Genomic DNA, 27,276 nt, shown 5'->3' with positions numbered 1-27,276 from the left:
ATAAAGCTTAGGAAAAATTGTCTTCATTTAAAATCAACGCATGAAGTCAGGCAGTGGTGGCGCACGCCTTTAATCCCAGCACTCGGGAGGCAGAGGCAGGTGGATTTCTGAGTTCAAGGCCAGCCTGGTCTACAGAGTGAGTTTCAGGACAGCCAGGGCTACACAGAGAAACCCTGTCTCGAAAAACCAAAAAACAAACAAATAAATAAATAAAGAGCAAAAGGAATAAAACTTCACCAAGAATGGCAAAAGGGCATATGAAAATGTTTAACATCCTATGTCATCAGTGAATTGCAAATTAAAACAATGTATTCAATACCAGTGAGAGAGCAAAATCCACACTGGGTATCGGGTGTATACTTATAATCCCAGCACTTGGGAGGCAGAGGCAGGAGGATGGCAGCAAGTTTTAAAGTTAGGATATCTCCATAATAAGACTTTATCTAAAATGTAAATGATAATAATAGTAATAAATCTAAAGCAATGGCAACCCAAAATGCTTGCAAGGATGTGAAGCAGCAGAGGATCATGGGAGTGCAAAGTAGAGCAGCCACTTTGAAAGCCAGTTTGATAGTTTCCTATAAAACTCAGCATAGGGGGCTGGTGAAATGGCTCAGCGGGTAAGAGCACTGACTGCTTTTCCAGAGGTCCTGAGTTCAAATCCCAGCAACCACATGGTGGCTCACAACTACCCATAATGAGATCTGAAGACAGCTACTGTGTACTTACATACAATAAATAAATAAAATCTTTTTAAAAAAAAAACCCAAAACTCAGCATAGCCTCTCTAGACTAATTGTGAGTTTCATGTCCACACAAAAGCCTGTCCAGATGCATGGAGAAGCTTGATTCATTATTCCCCAAACATGTAAGCAACCAAGATGTAGGCAGATGGATATGTGAACTGTGGTACCCACACAATGGAATATTATTCAGTGCTGAAACAAAAATGGGTTATCAGGCCACAAGGAGCCAGAAAGGAACATTACATGCATAGAAGCGGAGGAAGCCAAATTGAAAGGTAAACGATATTCTGGACTGAGAGGTACAGCTCAGTGGTGGGGTGCTTGCCTCCCAAGTACAAAGCTCTGTGAGCTCTGTGTTTAATCTCAAGTGTGGGATGGAATGAAGGAACCCCCAAAAGCTATGTTTTGTATGATTCTATATATACCTCACTCTAGGAAAGGCAAAATGTTGGAGACAGTTGCCAGAGTGTAAGAAGGGATGAGCAGGAAGGCAGAGGATGGCTGGGAGAGCGAAACTACACTGTATGGAATTACCATAGTGGATACAAGTGTCAAAGCCCAACAGAGGAAAGGGTAACAATGTTGTGTCAGTGTAGCATTGGTGATTACAGCAAGTATGCCCTTCTGGTACAGGACAGTGGGAGAGGGGAAGGCTTCCCAGGCGTGAGTTGTAAGCTAGGAAATTCACTGATGTGCTCAATTTGATTGTGAACTAATACTGCTCTTTAATAAGGTAATACATCAAAAAGAAGACCTAGGTTAGCCGTGGGTGGCATACACCTGTAATTCCAGGACTGGGGAGGCTGAGACGGGAGAATCTCAAGTTCCAGACCAGGTTTCATAGCAAGAGCTCATCTCAAAAATGGTAATTAAAAACAAATAAAACCTGTCTCCAAACAAACAAACAAACAAAACCAAACAAAAAAAAAAAACAAAAACAAATAAAAACAGTACAACAGAGAAATAAAACCCACGGTACTTGGGGAGAAACAGAGTCCTGATTGAATCTCGCCCGTAGAACTTCTGCAACCCCAGGGGTTTATGGGAGTCAGTGTGGCCAGTGTGCAGAGATGATTTAGCAGAATCAACAGATCAATTGTGTTGCCCTACTTCACAGGTCATTCCAAGAACTCTCCCCTCCCCAGCCTCTGGGCCCCTGGTGGTGAGAGAGAATATTGCTTCCATTTGCTTACATCATTAGCTAGTTATGTTAATTACCTTCCTAGTGGTGACAAAGTGTGTTGGGAGATGGTTTGGGGCACTGTGTATTCAGATGCTAATCTCGCTGTCCAGAGATCAGATTACAGCCTGGACGCCCACCAGTAAAAGTCTGACTCCATCTTTGTCATGTCATGTATTGAACCACCTAAAGGTATCTAGGTTGTGTAAAGAATGTTCCCAATTATCTCTGATTGGTTAATACAGAGCTCATCAGCCTATGTCCTGGCAGAGAAGGCAGGATTTTCAATCCCAGGAGCATCCAAAAGGGGAAGAGGGAGGAAGAGAAGAGGTAGCCACGAGGAGAGGGTCCAGGAGGAGTCATGATGAGCAAGCTGTTAAGGGATCTTCCGTGAGGACCTGAAAGAACCTAGTGGGGAAACCCCCACTCAACTTCCGATTCGGCGTGCACCCAAGAATCACGAATAGAACACAACACCTTGATGTAACAACACGAGGTATTTTAATGGCGGAGCTCCNGGGCGAAACGTATCTCACACAGGAGACAGTGGATTCGACCACGAGNCTTGGAAGCTAGGGGTTTTTATAGAAAAGGAGTGGGGCTGGGGGAAGGAATTGGTGCGGTTTCACATGATTGGTCCATTTAAACATCAGCAGCCAGTTAACATTTAACTTAGGTCAGAGGGGTGGGAGATAGGGAGGCGACGGGCCTGCCGGGGCATGTCCTGGTCTGTTCTGCTATGTTCTCAGCCCCAGGTTTCAAAGCTCACAAACAACTCTTTGGGCTATTTGACATACATTACATGAATCACAGGTCTCAAGTTTTATTTCCTTTCAGACACACACAGCACAAAGCACGCCAGGGCAAGACTCAAACTGCAAGTAACGCAGGGCCTGTGGCTGGGAAGTAGATAGCTTATAGGATTAGAATCAATGAATATCTGCCCTGTCATAGTGCTTAAAGCTTGTTAATAAACTTAATAGGGTCTTCGTGTCAATTATTTGGGGTTAGAACGGGAACAGATAAGGCTATCATCCTTAAGTTACTGCCTACAAAAGTACCTAGCAAAGCAACTTAAAGGAAGAAGGGTGGCTCCCAGTTTAAGGGTGCAGTCAGTCCATCAGGGCCAGGAGTCCTGGTGGCAGGAGCCGGAGGCAGGTGATCATGTTGGTCTGCTGTCAGGAAGTAAGATGCTGGTACTCGGTCCCCATCCTTTGTCTGTAGGTCAGGACCCCCTGCCCCAGCCATGGAATAATACCATCCACATTTGGGGGGGGGGTGTCTTTCAACCTCAATGAACCCATTCTAGAAACTTCCTCACAGAGATGCCTGCTGGCTAGTCTCATGGGTGGTTCTAGACTCTGTCAAGTTGACAATCATGTTAACTACACAGTAGGCACTTTCTCTGTCCTCTTCCTGGTCCTTCTCCATCGTTTACTACTCTCTGGGGGCACCTGTCCTCTGGGGGTCAGGGGACAATCTGCTTCAACCACATCAGAAGGCTCCTTTCTCTCTCTGGGTTTCAACTGGACTAGACTGATAAGATTTGCCCACAAGAAATGGGAGGGAGAGAAACAAGTCATGAAACATTTCCTCCCAGATAAATATGGTCTCTCTCTCTCTCTCCCTCCCTCCCAATCTTCCCCTTCCCTCCCTCCCTCCCTCCCTCCCTTTTTCTCTCCCTTCCCCAAAAGATCAGGTCACCATCTACAAGGAAGGCAGCAGCAGAGTTCTTGTCACTTGTTTTAAACGTTTATTTTATTATTTTTAAATTGTGTATATGTGTACATGTGTGCTCTGGTATGTATTGTGCTGGTACCTATGGAATCAAGAGGCACTGGATGCCCTAGAGCTAAGTTATAAGCATTTGGAGAAGTTGAAGTTAAATCCTCTGCAAGAACAGGAAGTGCTCTTTACCACGGAGCCATCCATCCACCACCAACACCCCCATTTTACCACAAATGGATTCACCCAACTCCTGAAACTTGGATGTCTCAGCCTTAAGACCTGTGAGAAAATACATCTCTCAGCTTGGATGGTAGCTCAGTCAGTGAAGTACTTGTACATGGGAAAGCTTTGGATGCGCATGCTTGCAATCCCAGTGCTTGGGAGATAAAACAGGTGGATCTTTGAGGCTTGCTGACAAGCCGGCCTCGTCTACTAGGCAAGGCAAGTATCAGGCCAGTGAGAGACTCTTGTCTCCAAGAAAAATAAGTAAATAAATAAACAAAATGTAAAGATGAGCAGTACCCGCGGGACACCCTCTGGAGAGCTGCTTCCACCAGCCAGGCCTTGCCTCCTGAAGGGTTGGAACCTTCTTGAAATCACAACACAAACTGGGTACCTAGCATTCAAAACATGAGCCGGTGGGAGACATTTCACATTCAAACCACAGCAGCAGCCTGCCCATGGTCGTGTATCAAGAAAAAATGAATCGTGGCTTCTTGCGCGCATCCGACTCAATCAGCAAGAACGAGAGGCTGCAACAGGATCCTTCTGCACACGTTTATTGGGAGAGCTTGATTGTAGAGGCGAATAGACCCCAAGCCCAGAACTGGTGCTGCTTATATAGGCCTAGGAGAGGCGGGTCTCACACCCGGATTGGTTGTGCTTGGTTGATGCTTACCACCTCATTTGCATGCCTACATCTGATTGGTTAACTTCTCTCTCATCTGATTGGTTAACTTCTCTCTCATCTGATTGGTTAACTTCTCTCTCATCTGATTGGTTAACTTCTCTCTCATCTGATTGGTTAACTTCTCTCTCATCTGATTGGTTAATTTTGGTTAATTCTCAAAACCTCATCTTGGCAAAAAAACTTTACTGCCTATGTATGCGTGGTGGCCAGCAGAAGCCAGCGCCACCCTGCAACGGCACATGTGGCTTCCCACAGTGATTAGGAAGGTGTCTCATTGGGTAAAGAGGCTCCTCGAGAAGCCTGATAATCGAAAGTCAATGCCCATGATCCACACAATGGAAGGAGAGAGCAAGGACCTGCAATTGTCCTCTGGCCTTCGCGTGCATCCGTATCCACACAGAGTTGACTTTCAAGTTAAACTGTGGTCAGCTGAAGGCGAACACTCTCTTGGCTCTTTCAGAAGAAGATACAACCACCATCTGAATAAGAAGGCCCAGCATTGGGGAACAAGAGCTGCCCAACCACCCCAAAGGCTCCAGAACAGGGAGACTCAGGGAGGAGGTCAGGTGCTGGTCTAGCGTTTGTAGGAGGTCCAGGGATCTCTGGGCTCTGTGTGGGAAGGGGGTGAGATCGGTGCCTATAAATACAATAATCTGGAGATGTTCATGTATCTTATATCAAATAGCCAGGTCTTTGTGCTGGAGTGTGGCTCCACAATAGAGTATGTGAATAGCTTTAGAAGGTCCTCGGTTTGATCCCAGCATAACAACACAGACACACAGACACATATGACTTTACGTCTTGTCTTGGTACTTTTACTATCTCAAAATAAAATTATTTTTACTTTATTTAACTGGAATCCCAGGACTTAAACATAAGGCCTTGCATGTGCTGGTAAGGTCTTGCATGTGCTAATAAGGCCTTGTGTGTGCTGGTATGGCCCTATATGTGCTGTAAGGTCTTGTGTGTGCTGGTAAGGTCTTGCATGTGCTGGTAAGGCCTTGTGTGTGCTGGTAAGGCCTTGTGTGTGCTGGTAAGGCCCTACATGTGCTGTAAGGCCTTGAGTGTGCTGGTAAGGCCCTGCGTGTGCTGTAAGGCCTTGCGTGTGCTGTAAGTGCTCCCATTTGCTGCTTTTCCAGTCTAAGGGCTGGGGACTTAGTTCTTCATTCAATCCCCAGTACCACAGAAACTAGTGCTGAAAGAGAATCAGAAGTTCAGGGACATCCTTGACTATAATAAGATAAGAGGCCAGCCTGGGCTACAGGAGACATTCACGATAGATAGATAGATAGATAGATAGATAGATAGATAGATAGATAGAAAACAATTGGAAAATATAGCATTTTCCGTCTGAGACTGAAGCACTCAGGCTGCAGTACTTCCTTCCATTGTCATGGTAACATGCATATTAAATTTCTTATTAATCACCTTATTATTTATTTTGCGGAACAGAGGATTGAATCCCTGATGTCTTTCATGCTAAGTCACATTTTAAAACCAAGCTGTGATTCCAGCCTCAATCACTCCCATTTTAAAGACCAGAAAGCTGAGGCACAGAAAGGTTTAATCACTTGCTTAGGGAAGAATAAGCAGAAGCCTTTCCTAGACTTTCCTCTGGGAAAACAGCCCCAGGCTGAACCAGATTGGAGCACGAATCAGGAGGGCAACCAAGTGTTCCATATGCCCTCGTGCAAACATCTTCCCAGGTCCTAAGCTGAGTGGAAAAACTGAATAGGCCCCCAACCAAAACTAATGAAAAGCAGAGCTGCCCAGTGTGTCTGCCTCCAGTCCTCCTGAAGCCACTGCTGTGATAGTGTGACTGGGACTGAAGGCTGCTGGGAAATGAGTGTCTAGTACAAAATAAATCAGAGCCATGAAAACAAACGAAGGCCTGTCTGTGTTTTAAATTTTCATAGTTTGTTCATCTCAGATGTTTTTGGCATCTGTTTGGTTTTTTGTTTTGTTTGTTTTTTCTGTATTTCCTTTCTTTCTTTCTTTCTTTCTTTCTTTCTTTCTTTCTTTCTTTCTTTCTTTGTTTTGTTTTTTGAGACAGGGTTTCTCTGTGTAGCCCTGGCTGTCCNGGAACTCACTTTGTAGACCAGGCTGTCCTCGAACTCAGAAATCCGCCTGCCTCTGCCTCCCGAGTGCTGGGATTAAAGGCATGCACCATCATGCCCAGCGTTTTTTTGTTTTTGTTTGTTGTTGTTGTTCTTGTTCTTGTTTTATGTCTATTAAGTTTGCAACCCAGATTTCTTCATTATCCTCATCTTAATTTTAATTGCATTTTACTTATCATTTATGTACTCAGTGTGTGTGTGTGTGTGTGTATCTCCATGCCAATGTCAAGGAGGTGTGTGGAGGTCAGAGGATGACTTTCGGGAGTCCTTTCTCTCCTATCCTGTTGGTCCTGCAGGTCAAACTGGTTCCCAAACTTGGCCTTGGTGGCAGTGCCTTTACCCACTGAGCCATCTCACCTGTCCTGTGATGGTTTGTATATGCTTGGCCCAGGGAGTGGCACTATTAGGAGGTGTGGCCCTGTTGGATTAAGTGTGTCACTGTGGATTTGGGCTATAAGTCCCTCATCCTAGCTGCCTGAAAAGCAGTATTCTGCTAGCATCCTTCAGATGAAGATGTAGAACTCTCAGCTTCTCCTGCACAATGCCTGCTTGGATGCTAATGGACTTAAACCTCTGAACCTATAAGCCAACCCCAATTAAATGTTGTCCTTATAAGAGTTGCCTTGGTCATGGTGTCTGTTCACAGCAGTAAAACCCTAACTAAGACATGTCCCTACCTTAATCTGGGCCCTGGATAAAAGCAAGTCTTTGTATGACACTAGGGGACACTCCTCAGTGCTAACCTCCTCTAAACAGGGCCCCATAAAGCTATGGAATGGTGACCCAGATTGTAATCCCAGAACCCTGAAGGCTGAAGCAAGAGGATCTGGAATTTGAGTCCTGTCTGAGCTACCGAAAGAGACGCTGGCTCAAAACAATCAGGGTCCCTTGTGCTGGTAGTTACGGTTGGTTTCCTGCACTGTTGAGAGATTCTGAAATATCCCCATTTCTGGCAAGGTTTCTTACGGCCCCCATGCCTGAGGGGAGTGCCCTGCCTACTCATCAGAAACACTGAATCATAAAGCTGTGGGGAAGGAAACAGCCACATTGTGTGGCGAGCACCAGCAGGAGCCTGCAAAATTGTCTCCACCCAGCCTTAGTCACATCTGACCCAGAGGTCCCAAGTCCCAATTCCAGCATTGGGTATCATCTGAGCAGGTGACCCCCAGGTCCTTAAATATGGATATGCTGAGAGTCTGAGAAGCCCAGCCTTCCGGTTTAAAGAGCCTGCGGTCTCTCCTCAGCCTGGCACCTTCCAAGCAGCACTTGGAAAGAACAAACATTGCTAATTTCTCTTGCGTGATCTTGCACTTGGATATCTTTTGTCTATCATTCTCTCTTCATTTCCCCAGGACTTAAAAAAGAAAACAAACCCTTTGAGACATATTCTTTGTCGTTTTGTGCTGTGCAGAGGGACAAGGCGGAACTAGTCACCAGGATGAGGAAGAATAGAAAATTCCCCTTTACCCTGCAAAAAGAATCCCAAGAAGCTGGTGGAACATTTTGAAGTTTTTCTTTATGTGTATGTTTTGCTTGAGTAGATATGCACCGGGTGTGTGCTTGGTACCCTCAGAGTCAGAGAGGGGCATCAGATCCTCTGAAACTGGAGTTACAGAAGCTTGTGAGCTGCCCTGTGGGTGCTGGTTAAGCGCTCCTTAACCACTGAGCCATCTCTCCAGCCCCCTTCATCTCCTCCCTACCTGGGACTTTTACAGACGAGAAACTAAACTTAGAATGTCAGCTTTGACGTGAGGGAAGTCAGGAAAACTTTCTGCCTGCACCTGCTGCCCAGACAGGCATCCCTCCGGACATTTCTGGACAAGCCCTCGATGAAGGAAGTCAACATCCCTCCAGGTTGACAGCTGGGCCTTGTGGTACGTCTCTATTATCCCAGCACTCAAGAGGCTGAGCCAGGAGGATGGAAATTCCAGGCCAGTCTGAACTACAAAATAAAACCTATCTCAGTGAAACAGAAAGGCAGCCGGACAGATAGACAGACAAGAACTGGCACACAGTCGCTCAGTGGCTGAGCATTTTCTCAGCATGCACACAGCAGTGAAGAACTAAAAAGGAGCCTCATAGATTCCCTGCAGTCATTTGTCCTTTCCAACCCGGCTTCCTTAGAACTGGTGAGACCTTCTGAAAATGCAAATTTAGCGCCAAGGTTGTTGTTGGTGTTGGTGCAGAATGAATTAACCCTTGTAAAGGGCTGACCACATTATAGTCACTCTGTAAAGACCTGTAAAGACCGCAGAATGCCCATTCATAAGTACAAATCACTCTATTTCCTTGCTTATAGAGCCTCAGAGGGGCAAATGCAAACGTCACTGCCTACCTACATCCTCCCACCATGGCTACCTTGCTATTTATAGCGGATCTCCAGGCCTTATTTTATCCCTCTGGAGAATAGCCGTCCTGGCTCCCGTGCTTTCTTCCCTCTCTTCCTTTATTCTGCCCAGGCCCATTCTTCCTCGTTCTAAAACTTTAGCTCCTTTCTTTCACTGGTTATGCTCCTTCTTGTGGCTTCCAGGACCTCTCAAAGATGCTTCCTTCCTCTTGACCTTCTTTCAGCTTCATGTGATCATGATTGTAGTCACATACCAAGTGGTAGTTCAGTGTTAGCCTCTGTCGGTAGGCTGTTAACTACCTCAAGGCAAGGGTTGCAGTTCTCTTACAGCCCGTCAAGGAAACTGAACTGGAAAGGGTCTCAGTGAAAGATGTCCAAAGAACTGTTAAGTTCTCCTTAGGTAACCAAACTCGCACAGTCGCTACAAGATTTGAAAATCATTCTGAATGCAGGCCCAGGAGGCCTGGGAGGTGAAGGGAGTTTTTGGAACTGTAGGTTATGAGGATCTTAACAATGAAACCCTATGCCATGGGCGTTGGACTCGACCCAAAGAAAAGAGGCACTTGTCACGTGTACCCTGCAGGGCCCGCGGTCTCCAGCCGCACCCGGCGTCAGGAATGCGACCCCGCCCCGCCTGCGTGCTGGCAAAACAGAGCCCGCCCCTGGGACTGACGTCAATCAAGGGGGCGCCTCCAGGCGTGGGGAGGGCAGGTGAGCTGGGAGGATGGGGAGGACCCAGAGGACACGCCCCTCGCCGATACTCCCTAGATGATTGGACTCAAGGAATCTCCGCACTGGGTTTGGAGGCGGGCACGGGAAAAGGGAGGGATAAGGCACGCCCCTCCCCCCTGCAGCAGCTGATTGGCCCGCGGAGGCTCCGCGTTCGATTTGGCGAAGTTGGCTCGGCTTCTCGCTCTAAAGCTGTGACCGAGGATTGGCTGTTGAAGGGGCTCGGAGCACTTTCTCTGAGGAACTGTGGCTGTGATCCAGGTGGCCCGGCCAGGCTCCCGGCTGCGTTCCGCCCGCCTCGGGCAGCCAAGGCAACCAGGTAGGTAGGCCACGGTCCGGCTCAGCTGTGCGTGGGAGCGCGCGGGCCGACGGTCCGCAGCTGAGAATCCGCTGGGTCTCACATCCTAGATCTACTTAGGGGTTTTTCTCTGTCAGTCGCCACCTTTGAGCCCTGGGGCTCACTGTGGTGGGGATGTCGCGCTGTAACTTCGGGCAAGATATCCTCTCTCAAGCTCTTAGCCAGCCAGTCACCTCCGCTTGGCCTTTGTGATCACTTTCAGGGCAGGAAGCCCAGAGCTGCGCTCGCCCTTTCCCAAAAGCCCGAGAGAGGTTACAGTAGGCGTCTTGGCCGCCGGATCCCGATTGGGGTCTCCTGGAACTGGCAATAGGTTGACCCGACACCGATCTAATTTCCCAGGGGGCTCTGCTCTAGCTCCGCTTGCTCTAAGTCCAGCGAAGAGGCTGGCGTGGGAATCCTGTCAGTGAATCAGTGGCGACCTCCAAAACCCCCAGACGAAGATGGCAGGGCCTTAGAGGTTTCAGAACCGTCTGCCCCCTTGTTTCTTTTACCTTCTCAGCCACCTGGAAAGAATGAAAGTAACACTGGTAGGCGCCCAGGTCAGACCACCTGGTTAATAGCCTAAGATCACCTACCAGCCTTGTGGAGTTGAGCAAGTCACCACTTCAAGAGGTCAGCTTTTTCATCTGGAAAATGTGTTTAACAATCGTGCCCGCTAACAGGGGATTAGGATGCCACCTGACATGAGGACCAAAAGGTCCTCAAAAGTGCTCTTCTTGCTTGACGCAGCAAGCTTCCTTCTATGTAGCCATGAAACCATGGTTTTAGAAGTGCACAGATGAGCCTGTCTTTGAAGCCCTCTGAGTAGTTTGCATGTCAGTGTTAAGTTAACCACAGCCATGGTTCTATATAGTCTTGTTAATAGCCTTCTCTTCGCATCATTTTTCATTCAACCAATGTACAATGTTGAGTGTCCACAGTAGGCCAGGTACTAGGATGGACATTCATATTTCATCTCTGTACCCAGTGAGGATTTTTCCCTCTCACTATTTTGATGAACAAAGCAAAGGAAAAGTGACTTGTCCAAGGTCACTCAGTGGTCAGCGTCACTGCCACTTTAGGGGTTTCGAATTCTTTCAAAAGGACCTTTTCCTTGCTCTGTTAGTTCATTTTTCAAGTCATGCCTGAAAACGGGTCTGGAGTAGGGGCCCAGTTTCTTTCTTCACTTCCAAGGCAGAGAAGCGTCGAGTTAAGAGCTCTATAGTATGTCCTTCCTTTAATGCCCAATTCAAAAGATGTTGAACTTTGCCATCCTCAACATTCAGTATTTACTCTGGGGGTCCATTCTGACGCTCTGGGGTCCATTTGTAGTGTTTTGCGACAAGTCCTTACTTGGTCTGTGCACGGATCCGAGCTTATCTTCTATATCGGCTCTAGAAGGAAAGCTCTGTCTGTTATCTTAACGGCCCCATGCTTTTGCTTTCCAGTTTTAAAATGTACCATTGTTCAAGTATACACTGAGCTTCTTGGCATAAGGTCTTGTCCAGGCGATTAGGAAGAGATTAATGATTGAACCTATTGAATGAGACAGGAAGTGTCTCCTGACAAAGTGTTCCCACCCCCACTTCAGTTTTCCCAATGTTTAGCATCTTGCCCTACCTGGAATCCTACCTTCACTCAGTTGCCTTACTCCCAGGGTGAGGCTCCCACTAGCGAAGGGCTTCAAAATCTCCAGGGGCCAAGGCTTCCCAGGGTTCAGAGGGTGTGTGGTTGAGTGCTAGACACTAGACTGCCCCGTGTTTCTTGCTTGGGTGTACTTAGCTCACTGGGGGCTGGCCAGTCAAAGCCCTACAGTCCCGTACAGGTTGTTGGAACAAAGTGGGCAGCCATTTCCTCCTTCCAAATAGCTGCTGGTTGATCCTTGGTCTGCCAGCTTCTACAGAGAACATGAGATTGCTGATTCTGAAAAAAGGGCATCACCCTTTCTTCTACCACCCCAGACCAGCCTAAGAGGCTACCTAGGGCTTGACCACTTAGCCCTGTTGTGCTCCTGCCCGATACGGACCCCTCCACCCACTGTAGCAAATCAGTATCTGGTCTTAGGGAGGCTTGGGGTAGGGAGGAGAAGGCTAACTACTAGTTGAGGCGTTTTCTGGAAGCTAATTAGTGAGACCTGTCCACGCATGCAGCTCCCAGCCCACAAGGAGTGGGCAAGCAGTGCTATCCTTCAACATAGGTCTGTCCTTGTCACACATTGATGACTCAACACCAGTGCAAGCCCTCGGAGACCATCAGCATCTCCTCTAGAGCCGCAGACAGAATCGGCCCAGAGATGATGGGTACTCCTGAAGCCTGTCAGCTACTGAGTGGCAGGGCTAGAATGCTGAGCCTGAGTCACACGCCGGCACCCTGTGCGCCAGGCTCCGCCTCAGTCCTACAATTGTTTAGGAGAAGTTGGAGATCTGAAAAGGGCTGCTGGTTCAAAGCCGAGGATGAGGTCACCTAGTCAGCAGGCAGCCTCGATTGACCCTGGTGACTAAACTAACTAACCAGTGCGCAGACTTCACCCTGGGGGATAGATAGATCCTGTCCTTCACTCCTCAGGGGAATGGAAGGAAGTGGATTGAGTTGCTCGCCTTGGAAAGCATGTGGTGCAGTGGTTTAAACTGTGAACCGCAGTCAAAAGACAAGGTCCAGCCTGGGCCCCAGGCCTTGCTGCTCTTGCAGCAGGATAGTGATAACAGTATTAGTTTTAGGGTTATTTTGAGCATCAGTGATGTTGTGCACATCAGCCAGGGCACAGTAAACACCCACGCTTGCCTTTTCTTTCTCATCAACCTCAAAGTGTGCCTCAGTCACTTATCTTTTGTTCTCAGTGTGTGTGTAGATCCACCGGTTCCTGGGGGGGCTAATTACCACACAGGCTTTAACTGGGCTCTGTTAATAGTGCCTGAGAGATGAATTTTCTTATTCCCATTTTTCAGGTACAAATACAAGTTTTATGATTTAATCTAGATGCCTACTGTGGGCTTATCTTACTTAGGTCTTGAAGAGAGTGGGGTTCTTGGGATAGAAACTAGGACAGTGTGAGTGTGGCAATTACTGGAATAATGTGTCTGAATAATGAGGTGGACTGAAGGCCAGACTAGGGAGGGGGTAATAGTTCTGAATGGGGTGATGACTCAGACTCGAGGACAAAAAGACCAGCGGTGAGGGTTAGGGCTACTGCCGTGGGCAGGCTGAGGACAAACTGGGAATGCTTGTGTCACTTTTTTGTAAAAATGGCATCATGTAGTCCGGCTGGCCCATACTCACTATATATATAGCTCAGGATGGCTTTCTAGCTTTTTAAGATTTCTTTTAAATTCATGTGTTTGACTGCATGTATGGGTACATGCCTAGGGCCTTCAGAAGCCAGGGAAAGGGCATCAGGTTCCCTGGAATTGGAATTACAGACGGTTGTGAGCAGACATGTGAGTGCTAGGAACTGAACTTCATCTTCTGCTCTTAACTGCTGGCCACCTCTCCGGTCCTGACTGTACTTTAATCCTCCTGGCTCCACCTCTCAGATTACAGACATGTATTACCATACTTAGTTGATGTGGTACTGGGGCTCAAATCGAGAGCTCCACGCATGCTATGCAAGCACTCTGAAAGAAACGAGCTATTCCCAGCCCCCAATCCACACACTGCCAACTTTCAACAAATATGTACATATCTTTCTGTGAATATATTCTAACTTTCTTTTGTCCAATGTATGGCCAGCTACTGGTTGGCAGTGCCTCTGAAGGATGGCTATAGGAGTGTTTATGTCTCTACTTTTCATTTCAGAGTACTAGTGATGGGGACTCCAGCCTCTGTCGTGAGCGAGCCACCCCTGTGGCAGGTTTCAACACCTCAGACCAGGGGCCGCAAGCAGGCCTCTGCCAACATCTTCCAGGATGCTGAGCTGGTACAGATCCAGGGCCTGTTCCAGCGCAGTGGGGACCAGCTGGCTGAAGAGCGGGCCCAGATCATCTGGGAGTGTGCAGGGGATCACCGTGTAGCTGAGGCGCTGAGGAGGCTGCGCAGGAAAAGGCCGCCCAGACAGAACCACTGCAGCCGGCTTAGGTAGGTGCCCGGAACTGGAGGGCTGAGGGTGGGGGAAGAAAGGATGCCCGTCCCACTGCTCTGGCTGTGTGGCCTGGAGCCGGTGACTTGCCCTCAACTCTTCCTGTTTCTAGTGCTGTGGTGCTGGTACCTCAAAGACTATTGTTATTGTTAAGAGTCCTGTGACTCTGTAATATCCATAGGAAAGAAAGCCCAGTCAAAGCAGTGCTACGGTGTTTCTGTGACTCTTGGCCAGCTAGAAGGGATAACTGTTTGGAAAGAAATAAAAAATTACCAGTAGTAAAATTCAAAGGTAATCCTAGTTAAAGCCTTGAGAGATGGCCTAAGATTATGCGGAGAGGCTAGGTGACAAAGCATAGAGATTTTCTCTGACCATCTACCTCTGCCCATGTCACTGCCAGCCCAGGAATAGTGAGCCTCGGGGGACCCAGGTAAACTATCCAGCTTTAAAGCATTACAAGTTTCTCTCTAGGATCTTCCTCTCATAGTCTGAACAGATCCTCGGGTCTGAGAATGGTGAATGAGTTCACTGCTTGCATTAACTGATGTCATTTATACCTGTCTTACACAGTGCCATAAAAGCAAGGCAGAGAAAGTAGGGAGGAGCCAGGCGGTGGTGGCACATGCCTTTAGTCTCAGCACTCAGGAGTCTGAGGCAGATGGTCTACAGAGTGAGTTCCAAACAGCCAGGGCTCTATGAAGAAACCCTGTCTTAAGGAGAAAAAGAAGGTGGGGAGAGACTTGTTGAGTGTCCCACCCCCCAATCCAGCCCCAGCCTCTTAACGCTCAGTTTTGGAAAGGTGCCATACAGTTCTTGGGGGCAGACGGTCTCCTTTTATAGACCCTCGTGCTCTCTGCACTGACACTGACCTATCTATCACACACTTGTTTCCACAGAGTGCCAGAGCCTGGTTCTACAGCGCCCGACCCCCAGGCCAGCACCACTGACACGGCCTCCAGTGAGCAGTCTGGGAACTCCCGGAGAACAAGTGCTAGAGCCCACCGGAACTGGAATAAGTCAGGCCCCACAGGTTACCTCCACCAGATCAGACACTGACCGGTGAAGGGTGGGGAGGTCCTCCCCAAATACTGCAGGGACTTTGGCCAAAGGGCTTATGGAGTTGTAAAAAGGACATCTGAGCAGGCCCTGTGTAGGTGAAGAAGAAAGTGGTAATCGGAATGTTCCAAGTTCAGCTCAGAGCCAGCATCTGCTGGACTCTGCACTTGTGGGTCCTTCTTACCAAGGGAGGCAATAGAGGCTGGTCACACATCAGCCTTTCTGACCTAATGGTGTAACTGGGCTACATGGCGTTCCTCTGGAATAAAAGTAATATGCACTCAAATGCAGCGTCTCACCATCTCTGGATCTCACTAACTTGACAGTTAATGTCACCACCCAGCCATCTGTCTTGTGCCACAGGCCAGTGCAAAAGGGAAACTTGTTTAAGTGGAAAATAAGACATTTGCATCAAGATTTGTCGGAGTGTGTTACAGAAGGGGAGAATCCCAAAACCGACACAACCAGGTTTGGAGGACAGGATATTCTCCAGGACATAGATCTGGGCTGGATGCTTGTGCTTCTATAACCACTGCCCCGGGGATCCTGGTACTACAGCTTCCTCTTCCAGAGGTGGGCAGGGTGCAAGAAAAAATGAGGTCTCTGCAGATAGGCCTGATCCAAAGGAGACCAGGGGAAGGGGAGACAGGTCAGCCTACATCAGCTCCACACTGCAGCACTTGGGTCCTAGGTAGTGTGTAGTTGTTGGGAGCATCATCTGTCAGACAGTACCATCAAGGGTGGGATGGCACAGGACTGATGTAACAGGAGTAAGATAGGAGGAGGAGGAGGAGGAGGAAGAGGGTCAATTTGGCAAAACCAGAAAGGAATGGCTTCTGTCTGTGGTCCAGCGATGGACCTCTGACTGCTCAGTTCATGGAGGTATCAGAGCGCCTGTGTCTGAGCAAATTTAGGTCCTAGATTAAGGGCTTCTGATGTCAGAGGATCTGATGACACAGGAGTAAGAGCTCTTCCCATTATTCCAGACTATGTGCTCATTAGCACGACCCTCTCCTTGCCACCCCCCACCCCCAGGAACAGTGATGATCCATCCTATAGGCAGGACTGCCCTCTGATGGCCAAGGATAAAAGCCAACCTCTCCTAAATTTGCATCTAAACCAGTGGCTCTCAACCTTCCTAACGCTGCGACCTTTAACACAGTTCTACTCATGTTGTGGGAACCCCAACAAATTACTTTGTTCGTATTTCAAAACTAATTTTGCTACTGTTATAAATCATAATGTAAATCTGTTTCCCGATGGTCTTAGGAGACGCCTGTGAAATGGTTATTCAACACCCCCCAAAGGGTCGCAGCCCCTGCTCTATACCTAACCCCAGAATTCTGACTGTAAGCAAGTAGCCAGGGCAAGCACTATAGCAAGTATTCATACCAAAAGCAAGCATGTGTTCTATCAATGCAGACTCCTGTCAGTTTTTGAAATGTCTTAAGAAAACACTTGGTTTTCAAGAGCCAAGTCCCCATAACTTCATGGAAATGTGTCTTTGTCCTTAAAACTGCATTTACCTTGTCTGTCTTCCCCCAAAGAAAATTGGACAAAGAGGTCAGAACTGGATTTGTTATTCATACATCTGCATTGATTTAAATACAATACATACAATTTCTACAGTGCATTAGAAGAACAGGGCAGCAGCGCTCACCAGCCAGCTTCAGCTCCTAGACACGGGACAGACCTAAGCTGGCAGAGGGGCGGCTGTTCTGAAGTACCTGACACTCTGGGCTCCTGGCACTCCCAAGTCCACATTCAAGGCAACTTGAGTACAAGCTTCGAGGGAGGGAGGCAGGGAAGGCTGCCTGCACTCTTGCCCACTGGGCCTGGCACCGGCCCCCTCTTCCATTGGACCCAATTTCCTCCTGATGGCAAACCTGGTCTGGGGCAGGACAGTGCACACAAGTCTGGGGCAACACTGAGTTCTCTCCAGCACTCTAGAGGGAGTCTCACCACCCGGCTGGTGTGGAAACATCTGTGAAGACCCGCACACACCTGGACCCCTGCTGGCTCCTGTGTCGATGAGAGAGAGAGATTCTCTCAAAGAAGGTTCTGAGGCCAGAGTCCACGTGAGCTGGATGGGATTGTCAAGATGGGGCAAACAACAGCGACTGTCCATAGGGCATGCATATCCAGTGCTCGGAGATTCATGTTGCTGAGTGGAAGCCCATAGCAAGCTGGCTCCTGGGTTGGAATGGACAGGGAGCAGCCTGCCCCACCTGACGGAAGGCTGTCTTCGGCCCTGCCTCCAGGCGGTGGGAGCCCGGCAAGCAGCTGAGGCACAGTTGTGCTCCTCACTCCAGGTCTTTGGTTGTATCAAGCCTTCAGGACATTTCTTTCCAAGGCTGACTGACCAACTGTAGAGTGTGAGAACACTCAAGGGTCCACAGCACAGGGTGTGACCACTGCCGCTGCCTACAGCCTCTCGGCCCCCTTTTCACTCCCTCCTGAAGTCAATTCTTTGCTTTGGTGTAGAAAGGGTTCAAACACCTGGCAAGGGAGAAGACATGGAAGCAGGAAGATGCACGTTGAGCTGGGCAGGCACTGGGGAACTGTTTGAAGGCCTCTCTTCAAGAAGCTGAGCAGAAACCATCCCAGGACAGGAAGGCAGGAGCCAAGGGGCACGCTGGTTAGGGGGCAGAACACAGTCCTGTTCTCTCCAGGCAGCAGCGGTTAACACATGAACAGAGACGCTGTCCTGGCTGCCCATGAACCTACTGACCCACAACCCCTGCTGAGAGCCACTCCAGAACCCAAACTGAACTCATTTTAAAATGGGGGAAACTAGAATACCAAACAGAAAAGTAGGGAAGGCCGTAACTAAGGACCAAGAGTGAGGCTGTGCCAGGCTCCCATAGAACCCTCCTAGCACCCAGCATGCAAGCAGGCACACAACCACTCCTGGCAGAGCACACTGCCAAGGCTAGCCCCTCCCACCTCAGATGAGTGCCGGGCAAGTTACAGCAGGGCAGAGAAGCCTGTGTTGTGTGCAGAACATGAACCTGCTCCTCATTGCCACAAGAAGTCAGTACCAGTGTGGCAAGAGGAGGCTCAATTTGGCAAAACCAGAAAGGAATGGCTTCTGTCTGTGGACCAGCGATGGGCCTCTGACCGCTCAGTTCATGGAGTAAACAACTGCTAGGTATCAGAGTGCCTGTGTCTGAGCAAATTTAGTTTCTAGATTAAGGGCTTCTGATGTCAGAGGATCTAATGTAGGTTTTCCTATAAGCATTTAAATTTGTTTCTGTTGTTTTTGTTTTGTTGGTTTCTGATGCAGAATATATTAGGTAACCTGGATGGAGAGGGTTGTCAGGGAGAGATGGGACTTTCCCAACCAGCCACCAAATGCTAGGAGGGAGTGGCTCCTCCTCAGCCGCCTGCGCTCCTTGCCTGGCCAGGAGCCTCCCCAACACTCTGAAGGTCCAGGAACACTCTTGTCCCCCCATTGTGCTTCTCCCTGTGGGTAGGAAAGCCCTGAGGGAGGTGGCAAGCAAAGAGGAAGGGCTCTGAAAGGCTCTGCTGTGCGCCAGCTTCTCGGGCTTCTGCGAACCTGGGATTCCAGGCTTCCTCCCAGCCTGTCACCTGCAGGATTTCTTCTGCCTGCCTCTGGGGCTACCACCATGAAAAGAAGGGCTTCCGACTCTGAAAGCTCTGTGTGTAGGATTCGCTTGCAGACCGCTGATGAGAACGGGCTGTCTCGACAATCACAGGAGGCATCTGGACGAGATGCAGGGGGCTCTTATTGTCTTTTAGGGCCTGGGTCAAATTTAGGATCTGCATTGAAAAGAAAAAAGGTGAAAGACCTAGTATTCTAAGCCTGCCTCTGCCTCCCGAGTGCTGGGATTAAAGGCGTGCGCCACCACGCCCGGCTGAAAGGCCTAGTATTCTAAGCCTGCCTCTGCAGTACCATCCTTCATGTCAAAAACATGCCAGCGGAAATACCATGGAAGCAGGCTACTTACAACAGTAGGCATGTGAGGCTGGAGAGGCAGCTCAGTGACTTAGGGCACGTACTGCTCTTGCGGATCTGAGTTCAGCTCCTAGCATCCCTGTAGGGTGGCTCACAACCACCTCTAACTCCAGTTCCAAGGCGTCTGATGCCCTCTTTTGTAATACTAGGTCACCACACTTACATGCACAAATGCAGATATAGACACATAATTTTAAATGAAATTTGAAAATGTGGGGGCTAAAGAGATGGCTCATACTTAAAAGGCACTGATTGCTCTTCCATAGCATCTGAGTTCAATTCCCAGCACCCACATGGTAGCTCACAACCACCTGTTATTCCAGTTCAGGGGATCTGACCTTTGTTCCTGGCCTTTATGGCCACCATTCATACAAGTGGGGTACAGATAAACATACAAGCAAAACACCCATACAATAAAATAAAATGATCCTAAATTTCTTTTTAAGAAAGTAGGAATCTGAATAGGCATCCCATGGAAGTGGGCATCACCTCACTGACAATTTTTAAAAACTGTGTTTGCCTGTGTAAGGCAGGGGTCAGGAATCTGAGACCAACCTGGACAATATGGTATATCCCTGCCTTAAAACAAACAAGTAAACAAAGAAGAAATTATAATCCCAAGTAGAAACAAATACTTCTTTGCCCTTTAAGATGACAGAGATAGAAAATATGGCCTGAGAGGTGGAGAGTGCTCCAAGACACAGACCACATGGCTGCGGGGCTGGAATGTGGAATTATCACAGGGAAAGCTGAAAAGAATCTGACCTTGCAATCCTCTCTCAAAACCTGTGGTGCTGGGGTCCAGACCCAAAGCTTCCTCTGACCAGGCAGTGCCCATCAGCTAAGCCCTTCCTCCCCCAGCCTCCCTCAGGTTCAGAGTATTGGCCCTGTCATTGTGAAGGGTAGGTGAACTGGCTGAGTGTATGTGACTAAGCAAACTATGATTATCTGAGTCAGAAGGCGACAACACAGTCCTACCCTATGATTATTTACCCACAGTCCATCAACTTACCCCAAAAGTTTCAAAACAAGTGACATAGACTAATTTGCTGGGTTCCTTGTAAGTTTCTCTTCCACTCTTTCTTTTCTTTTCTTCTTTCTTTCTTTCTTTCTTTTCCTTTTCTTTTTTTTTTTGGGGGGGGGGTTATTTTTGTGAGACAGGGTTTCTCTGTGTAGCCTTGGCTGTCTTGGAACTCATTCTGCAGACCAGGCTGGCCTCGAACTCAGAAATCCACCTGCCTCTGCCTCCCAAGTGCTGGGATTAAAGGCATGCACCACCACTGCCTGGCTTCCCCTGTCCTTGATCTGTCCTGAGTATGCAATCAAATTGCAATTCCTATGTGCGAAACAATGCTTCCGTTGCTTACATAGCAACCTGTTGTAAAAGCTATTCTAAAGACTTTAAGAACACAAGGTAGAGGAAAGGTAAAATTTCACCTGCCCTTCTCCCACTGTACCCAATCCAGGTAGGGGTAAAGCTAGGGGAGAATAGCTCTTAAAACGTCCTGACTATCCCATTTCCGAGGAAAATGAGCTCAGCAAGCCCAAAGGCACTCTTTGGGAGCCTTTAGCTAAATGGCAGGAAGAGTGGAAATATACTTGTGGTGGAAAGATTAATACATTCTTTGAAGATTCAAGTTAGTAAGATAATTCTAGCCACATGCCTGTCATCTCTTAGCACTTGGGAGATGGAGCCAGGGTGATCAAGAGTTTTGGACTACATAATAACTTTAGGCCCAGCACGGGCTGTACAACATCCTATCTCAAAGAGGAAAAAGATTCCAGAAGCTGGGCATGGTGGCACATGCCTCAGGAGGCAGAGGCAGGTGGATCTGTGTGAGTTTGAAACCAGCCTGGTCTACAAATGAAGCTCCAAGATAGCCAGGGCTGTCACACAGAGAAATTTGTCATATGTAAAAAAGAAAGAAAGAAAGAAAATTCAAGAAACTGACTTTTCTATTTACAACTATTTAAAAAAATATATATCTAATCATAACAGCATGAAGCAAGTGCAGAGAGGAAATGAAGGAAAGGAGAGAGAGTCAGTAGGTCTCATAGGCAGGCTCGAGACCCAGGCACTCTGATCACTTTGTATCCTTCACTGCTGAGCTGTCCTTAAGTGATAACTCAGGACACCAATACCTACAATTTTGCTTAGTCTCTGAGATAGGATCTAACTACATAGCTCTGGCTGCCCTGAGCTCCCTATGTAGACCAGGCTGGCCTCAAATTCACAGAGATCCAACTGTCTCTGCCTCCTGAGTGCTGGAAATATAGCTGTGCACCACCGTGCTTGGGTCTGCACAGTTCTGAGAATTCCACATTTCTGTAGTTCCCTCTGAAGGTGAAATCGAAAGGAAGAAGAAACAACTTATACCTCAAACAACAACACTGTGACTGTGATGAGTATATGCATGCTTACCATGTGCCTGCCCCGCAATATTTTTACTTACTGCTTACCATGAATTCTCTTATGCACTTGTCCACAACAGAGCAAGGCAGAGTTACTACCCTATTTTATAAGCAAGAAAATGCAGACTCTTGCCCAAGCATCACAGAACCTGTAACTGGTGTGATCTGCCCAATTATCAGGCCCTGAGTAAGACATGTAGCCTTGAGTGATTCAAGGCCAGTGTGCTGGTTTATTTACCAATAACGCACATAGAAGCTAGTACAGGGCCAAACACTCAATGAGTACTTCAGCCAACCCTGGTATCAACGCTGTGGATGAGAGCGAAGGAGACTGCAGAAGGCTACCTCTCCTGTCCCATATTTTAGGGCAGAGTCATAATTATATATGGCACACAGTTAAAAGGGCGTCACCAATCCTGCTCCATCTGCTCAACATGAGCATATAACCCTTCCAGAGAGAAAAAGGCAATGGAGGATGTCCCAGGCTTACCTGGCCTCTCATGACAGCAATCTGCTTATGGAACTGGCCCCTGTCGAAGCCAGGATCTCTCTACAAGAGAAGGGAGAAGGGAAATGATGGACCCACGTGAATGCCTCCCAGGAACCCATTTTTTCTCCCCAGTTAAGTTTCTTTTTTTGTTATTTTTTATTTTATTTTATTTATTTGGTTTTTGAGACCCAGTTAAGTTTCTCAGAGTAGCCTCCTCAGTGCAGAGAAAGGAAGCCGTGGGCTGGGAAGCAACGCACTATTTCCTGTCCCACTGAGAAGGCTGAATGTTTGTGTGATCCTCCTGCCTCCCCCGGTTGAGTACACAGCACACAGGCTTCATGTGGTGCTAGAGATGGAACCAGGGCTCTCTGTTTGCTAAGTAAACGCTCTGCAAACTGAGATACACCAGGGCTGCCACTTCTTTCAATCCCTCCAAACCAGCTCCAGCTGGTATGTAGTAACCTTGCTCTTCTGGCTAACTCAAGTGAGAATGGTCTAAGTCTTCTTGACTTGTGCCAGGACAAAGAAGAAAAACCAGAAAGGCTGACCTTGAAGAGTTCATATAGGTCCTCCTCCAAGTCCTTGATGAAGTTAGGGTCTGAAATCTTTGGAAGAATCAAATCTTTGATCTCCTGAGAGAACGGGACTTTCGCCTGAGGCAGCCAGGCCCAGTAAAAAGGATCTGAAAAGAGAAAAGGCCACAGCAAAGCTGCTGCTGGGAAAGTCCCCTATCCTGGGCCTGCCTTCTGTCAGGGTGCTCCGAAAACAAAACAACTCTTCCCTGACATACATGGCCAATAAACTCCACATTCGAGAGCTGCTGGTCCTAAGACTACAGGACTAGTATACACAGGACTCAGGCGTCACACCAGAGCTGCCTGATCTCAGAGTTCTTTCCCAGGTGACATGTGACCTTCTACAAACAGGCCTATCCAGATGCAACTTCTTGCTAGACTTTTAGATGGTCCTGAAGATGAAGCCCAGCACTACAAAGGGGGCTAATGACTCTACTCCTGTCCTTAAAGATTCTCAGTTACAATGTGGTACGGAGTACAACAAGGAAGACAGGGCACCGACAGTAATTTATCTGCAGAAACCCAAATGAAATAAAATATGAGGAGTTTGAAGGCAAAGTGAAATGAGAAAAAGCATCTTTATACTGATTCATTTACTTTGCAAGAATTAGAAATGGACCCAAGGGCTCTGCACATGCTCCACACCCAGCCCAGGTGTGTCTACTCTCTCTTTACCCATATACCTCTAGTGGGAATAAATGGTAAAAATTAAAACAGCTTATACTATGGAACGGTTACCATATGCTGCTGGCTACCGTGTAAAATGCCTGAAGCTACAGTATTTCATTAATTCTTAGGCCGACCCTACTACAGCAACGAACAGAGCAAAGTCCAGTGCTTTTAAACTTACATGCCCTCCAGGAGTCAGGATGCTTCAGTGGGAAAGCTAGCCCATTGTCTATGGCAGCCACCTTGATAACAGGCTCCCTCACCATCACCCAATCTGTGTCCTGCAGAATAAAGAGACTTGCTCAGGCAGGCCCTTTAAAATAGCAGCAAGAAGGGAGGATGGGGCTGATACATAACTTTAATTCTAGCATTCAGGAGGCAAAGGCAGGAGGATCTCTGAGTTCAAGGCTAGCCTGGTCTACATAACAAGTTCCAGACCAGCCATGGCTAGATAAGAGGGACCCTGCCTCAAACAAAACAAACAAACAAGTAAACAAGCAAATAAATAAATAAATAGCAGCAAGACAGCTCATCTCCGCCCCTCCTTTAGCTTACCTAGTTCTAACCTCTACCAGTTTTCATACTGTTTTCTGGATCTGGTTTATTAGTGGCACCTGAGTCTGTTCAAGGTCCTCTGGAATTTCTCCATCTTTCCCCACCCCTTACTCCCAGAGTCTTACTGTGTTGCTCAGGCTGGTCTCTACCTCCTAGATGCTAGTGTTACGAGTATGTACCATATACACTGGTAGAGGTCCTTGCTTGCTCTGGAACATGTATATTTATTTACCTAGAATTTGCCTGAGTCCTTACTAGGATAACGACAAAATCAAAAATTGTTGGAAATTATCCTAAGGTAAAATTTGAGAATAGAAGGAAAGAAAATTTTGTGTCAGTCAGCCAAGGTCTTTTAGTGTGGAACCTCTCTCAGACATGACTTTACTGGTAATAGTAACAATGTCCCCATTTTCCATTGAGAAAACAGAATCAAGATGACAGGTGGCTGATTTCTATATAAGGTAACCATCATCTGTCAGTGATATACAAAAATGAAAAGGGCAAGCCTGGCAGTGGTGGCACACACCTTTAATCCCAGCACTTGGGAGGTAGAGGCAGATCTCTGAGTTCTAAACCAGCCTGGTCTACAGAGCTAGTTCCAGGACAGCTAGGGCTATAAAGAAAAACCCTGTCTGGAAAAAAATAATAAAAATAAAACAAACAAACAAACAAACAAAAGAAAATAAAGAGCAGAACAGAGTAGGGCAGGACAGGACAGGACAGGACAGGACCAGGGTAGAGTCAGCAGCCTTGGAGGCGACACCTGGAACACTATGTGGTTCCATGATTTCCACAGGCTCAGTGGGGCCATCCCAGGAACAGGAATTGAAGCAAAACGGCTTGAGGTTAAGAGCACTGGCTGCTCTTGCAGAGCACACAGGATTGATTCCCAACACCCACACAGTGGCTCAGAGCCACAGATCAGACACTCTTCTGGCCTCTGCAGACACCGGGTACACATGTGGTGCACAGACATCTACTCAGGCAAAAACTCGTACACATGAATTCCATCTTCAAAGTAAAAAAAAAAAAGGCACTGAAACTTTTTATAAACTTGTAGGGTCTGATTTGTCTGTTTTTTAAAAAAATGCCCCATGGCCTCAAAGGGTGGGAACCACTAGGATAAACACATTGGGCAGATTCATTCTATGTAGTACTTCTCAGACCTTCACTATGCTACGGTGGGCATGAAGCTCAAAGGAAAGAAGGGAAAGGGTCTGTAATGTGCTCCAAACTTGCTCCTTTTCTTGATGCTATCCCAGTTAACACCACTCAGCAAGATGCTCCTGAAAACACACATTGCAATAAAACTATACCAACTATGAACTTTAAATCCTTGTGTTTCTCTCACTCTTCTGAACGTCTGTGACCTAAATCTCTCTTCTGTGTGTCCACAGTTTAAGGGCCACTCTCCCCATCCTCCTCTTTGATGGGGTGCACTCTTACCCGACAGCTAGAATTATCCATCGGACAGTCATATTTGATCAACCAGTTGTCATTGCCTCGGTCTGCAAACAGAAACAGAGTTAGCAGAAATAACTTGTCTGACTTTAGAAGTGATGGATTAAACATTTGGGATACATGGACCACCCCTTCAACTGAGATCAACTTTAAGGCAGGATAAAATATATGTATATATATATATTTGTTTTGTTTTTGTTTTTGTTTTTTTCAAGACAGGATTTCTCTGTATAGCCCTGGCTGTCCTGGAACTCACTTTGTAGACCAGGCTGGCCTCGAACTCAGAAATCCGCCTGCCTCTGCCTCCTGAGTGCTGGTATTAAAGGCGTGCGCCACCACGCCCAGCTGCAGGATAAAATATTTTAAAATCTCTGGAAGGCACTGGTGATTTTAACACGATCATAAAAATATGAGTCAAAATCCCAGCATTCAAGAAGCTGAGGTAGGAAGATCCTAAATTCAAGGCCAACCTAATTCTTCCCACAAAACTGTCTGGAAGAGAGGGAAGGAAGGAAGGAGGGAAGGAAGAAAAGAATCTAAGAGCTGGGTCCAGGAAAGAAAGCACACACAGAAAGGATTCCATACCTATGGCTTTCATTCCCTACTGCAGGCAGCACCCACTGATTTGGCAAGAGGTGGTTGGAAGGCTGGGAAATGGGACAGTGGCTCTTGAGAGAAAACACCTGGAAACAACCAAAGCTCCTTCTCAGTATCTGAGACCAATGTGACCCTGGGCAACCAGTGACTTAGGTGCTGGCCCTTCATAAACTTTATACTCCCGATAAGATATACATATCAAGCCAGGAGTGGTGGCGCCTGCCTTTAATCCCAAGACTTGGGAGGCAGAGGCAGGTGGATTTCTGAGTTCGAGGCCAGCCTGGTCTACAAAGTGAGTTCCAGGACAGCCAGGGCTACACAGAGAAACCCTATCTCGAAACAAAACAAAACAAAACAAAACAAAACATATATATATATGTTTTTTATATATATATATGTTTTATATATATATATATACACACAAAAAACCATATATATATACACATATACACACACATACATATCACCATTGAAACAAAACAAACAAACAAACAAACTATATATATATACACATATCACCTGAAACTCTCTACAGCTCTGATAAAGTATCTGACAGCCAACCAAGCACAAAAACAAACACAGAAAGAACAGAAGTGAGACCACAAAAACACCTGTAACACCTCCAAACAAGGGACTTATTTTCTACAGACTTTTAAATGGCCAAGTAAAATATTTAGTATCTTCAAGAAGATAAAAGGTATAGCCAGGAGTGGAGATACAGGCCTTTAATACCAGCACTCAGGAGGTGAAGACAGGAAGATTGAGACTTCAAGGTCACCCTGGGTTAAGTAAGACGGTTTTAAATCATTGGGAAAAAAATAAAATTAAAGGCAACTGGAACTCAAGCCATACAGGCTGATGGAGCACACCTTTAGTCCCATCACTTGGGACCCAGACAGAGGTGGATTGCTGTGAGTTCAAGGTCAATGTAGGCTACACTACAAGTTCCAGGACAGTCAGGGCTACAAGGTATACAAAACAATAACAACAACAAAAAGGAGAAGGATGGAGAAGGGCCACTCAGGAGGCTGAGGCAGAAAGATTATGGGTTTACACCAAGCCAGTCTGGACTATGTGCTATGGACAGGCCACCCCACACCCCATCCCCAAAACAAACAACAGAAAGATTTGTCAAAATGAGAATAACTGAGTCCTTTAAAAGATGAATGCACATTACAAATAAAATATTCAGGTGGGCAAAGTATTCTGGTAGTTGGGTACAGTGCCACATGCCTATAATTCCAACATTAATGAGGCTTGAGGCAGGAAGATCAAACATTCATGGCCATACAGGCTACAGGCGGTCTCAAAAAAAA

At 47.2% G+C, this 27,276-nt stretch overlaps 2 protein-coding genes across 2 annotated transcripts in view; one reads left to right on the top strand and one right to left on the bottom strand.

The window, feature by feature from the left end:
* Positions 1 to 9,915: 9,915 nt before the first annotated feature.
* Positions 9,916 to 15,508, top strand: Avpi1 (arginine vasopressin induced 1). Its single transcript, XM_021152282.2, has 3 exons — positions 9,916 to 10,076; positions 13,887 to 14,165; positions 15,063 to 15,508. The coding sequence occupies exons 2-3, from the start codon at positions 13,897 to 13,899 to the stop codon at positions 15,220 to 15,222; spliced, it is 429 nt and encodes a 142-aa protein (XP_021007941.1). The 5' UTR covers positions 9,916 to 10,076; positions 13,887 to 13,896; the 3' UTR covers positions 15,223 to 15,508.
* A 1,278-nt stretch (positions 15,509 to 16,786) lies between these two features.
* Pi4k2a (phosphatidylinositol 4-kinase type 2 alpha) overlaps positions 16,787 to 27,276 on the bottom strand; it is a 33,538-nt gene continuing 23,048 nt past the window's right edge. The window contains exons 6-10 of the mRNA XM_021151762.2: positions 25,349 to 25,410; positions 23,529 to 23,628; positions 22,652 to 22,785; positions 22,104 to 22,163; positions 16,787 to 19,005 (exon numbers count right to left, since the gene is read on the bottom strand). Of these exons, the coding sequence (XP_021007421.1) occupies positions 18,844 to 19,005; positions 22,104 to 22,163; positions 22,652 to 22,785; positions 23,529 to 23,628; positions 25,349 to 25,410 (518 nt within the window). The 3' untranslated portion in view covers positions 16,787 to 18,843. The remainder of the gene's footprint in view (positions 19,006 to 22,103; positions 22,164 to 22,651; positions 22,786 to 23,528; positions 23,629 to 25,348; positions 25,411 to 27,276) is intronic.

The sequence above is a fragment of the Mus caroli genome, chromosome 19, assembly GCF_900094665.2.
Source record: "Mus caroli chromosome 19, CAROLI_EIJ_v1.1, whole genome shotgun sequence".
Taxonomy (NCBI): Eukaryota; Metazoa; Chordata; class Mammalia; order Rodentia; family Muridae; genus Mus; species Mus caroli.
This window is presented reverse-complemented; position numbering and strand designations above follow the sequence as displayed.

Coding starts and splice junctions, on each gene's coding strand:
- Avpi1 (XM_021152282.2), top strand. CDS start 13,897: ATGGGGACTCCAGCCTCTGTCGTGAGCGAGCCACCCCTGTGGCAGGTT. Junction 14,166..15,062: donor AACCACTGCAGCCGGCTTAG/GTAGGTGCCCGG, acceptor TTGTTTCCACAG/AGTGCCAGAGCCTGGTTCTA.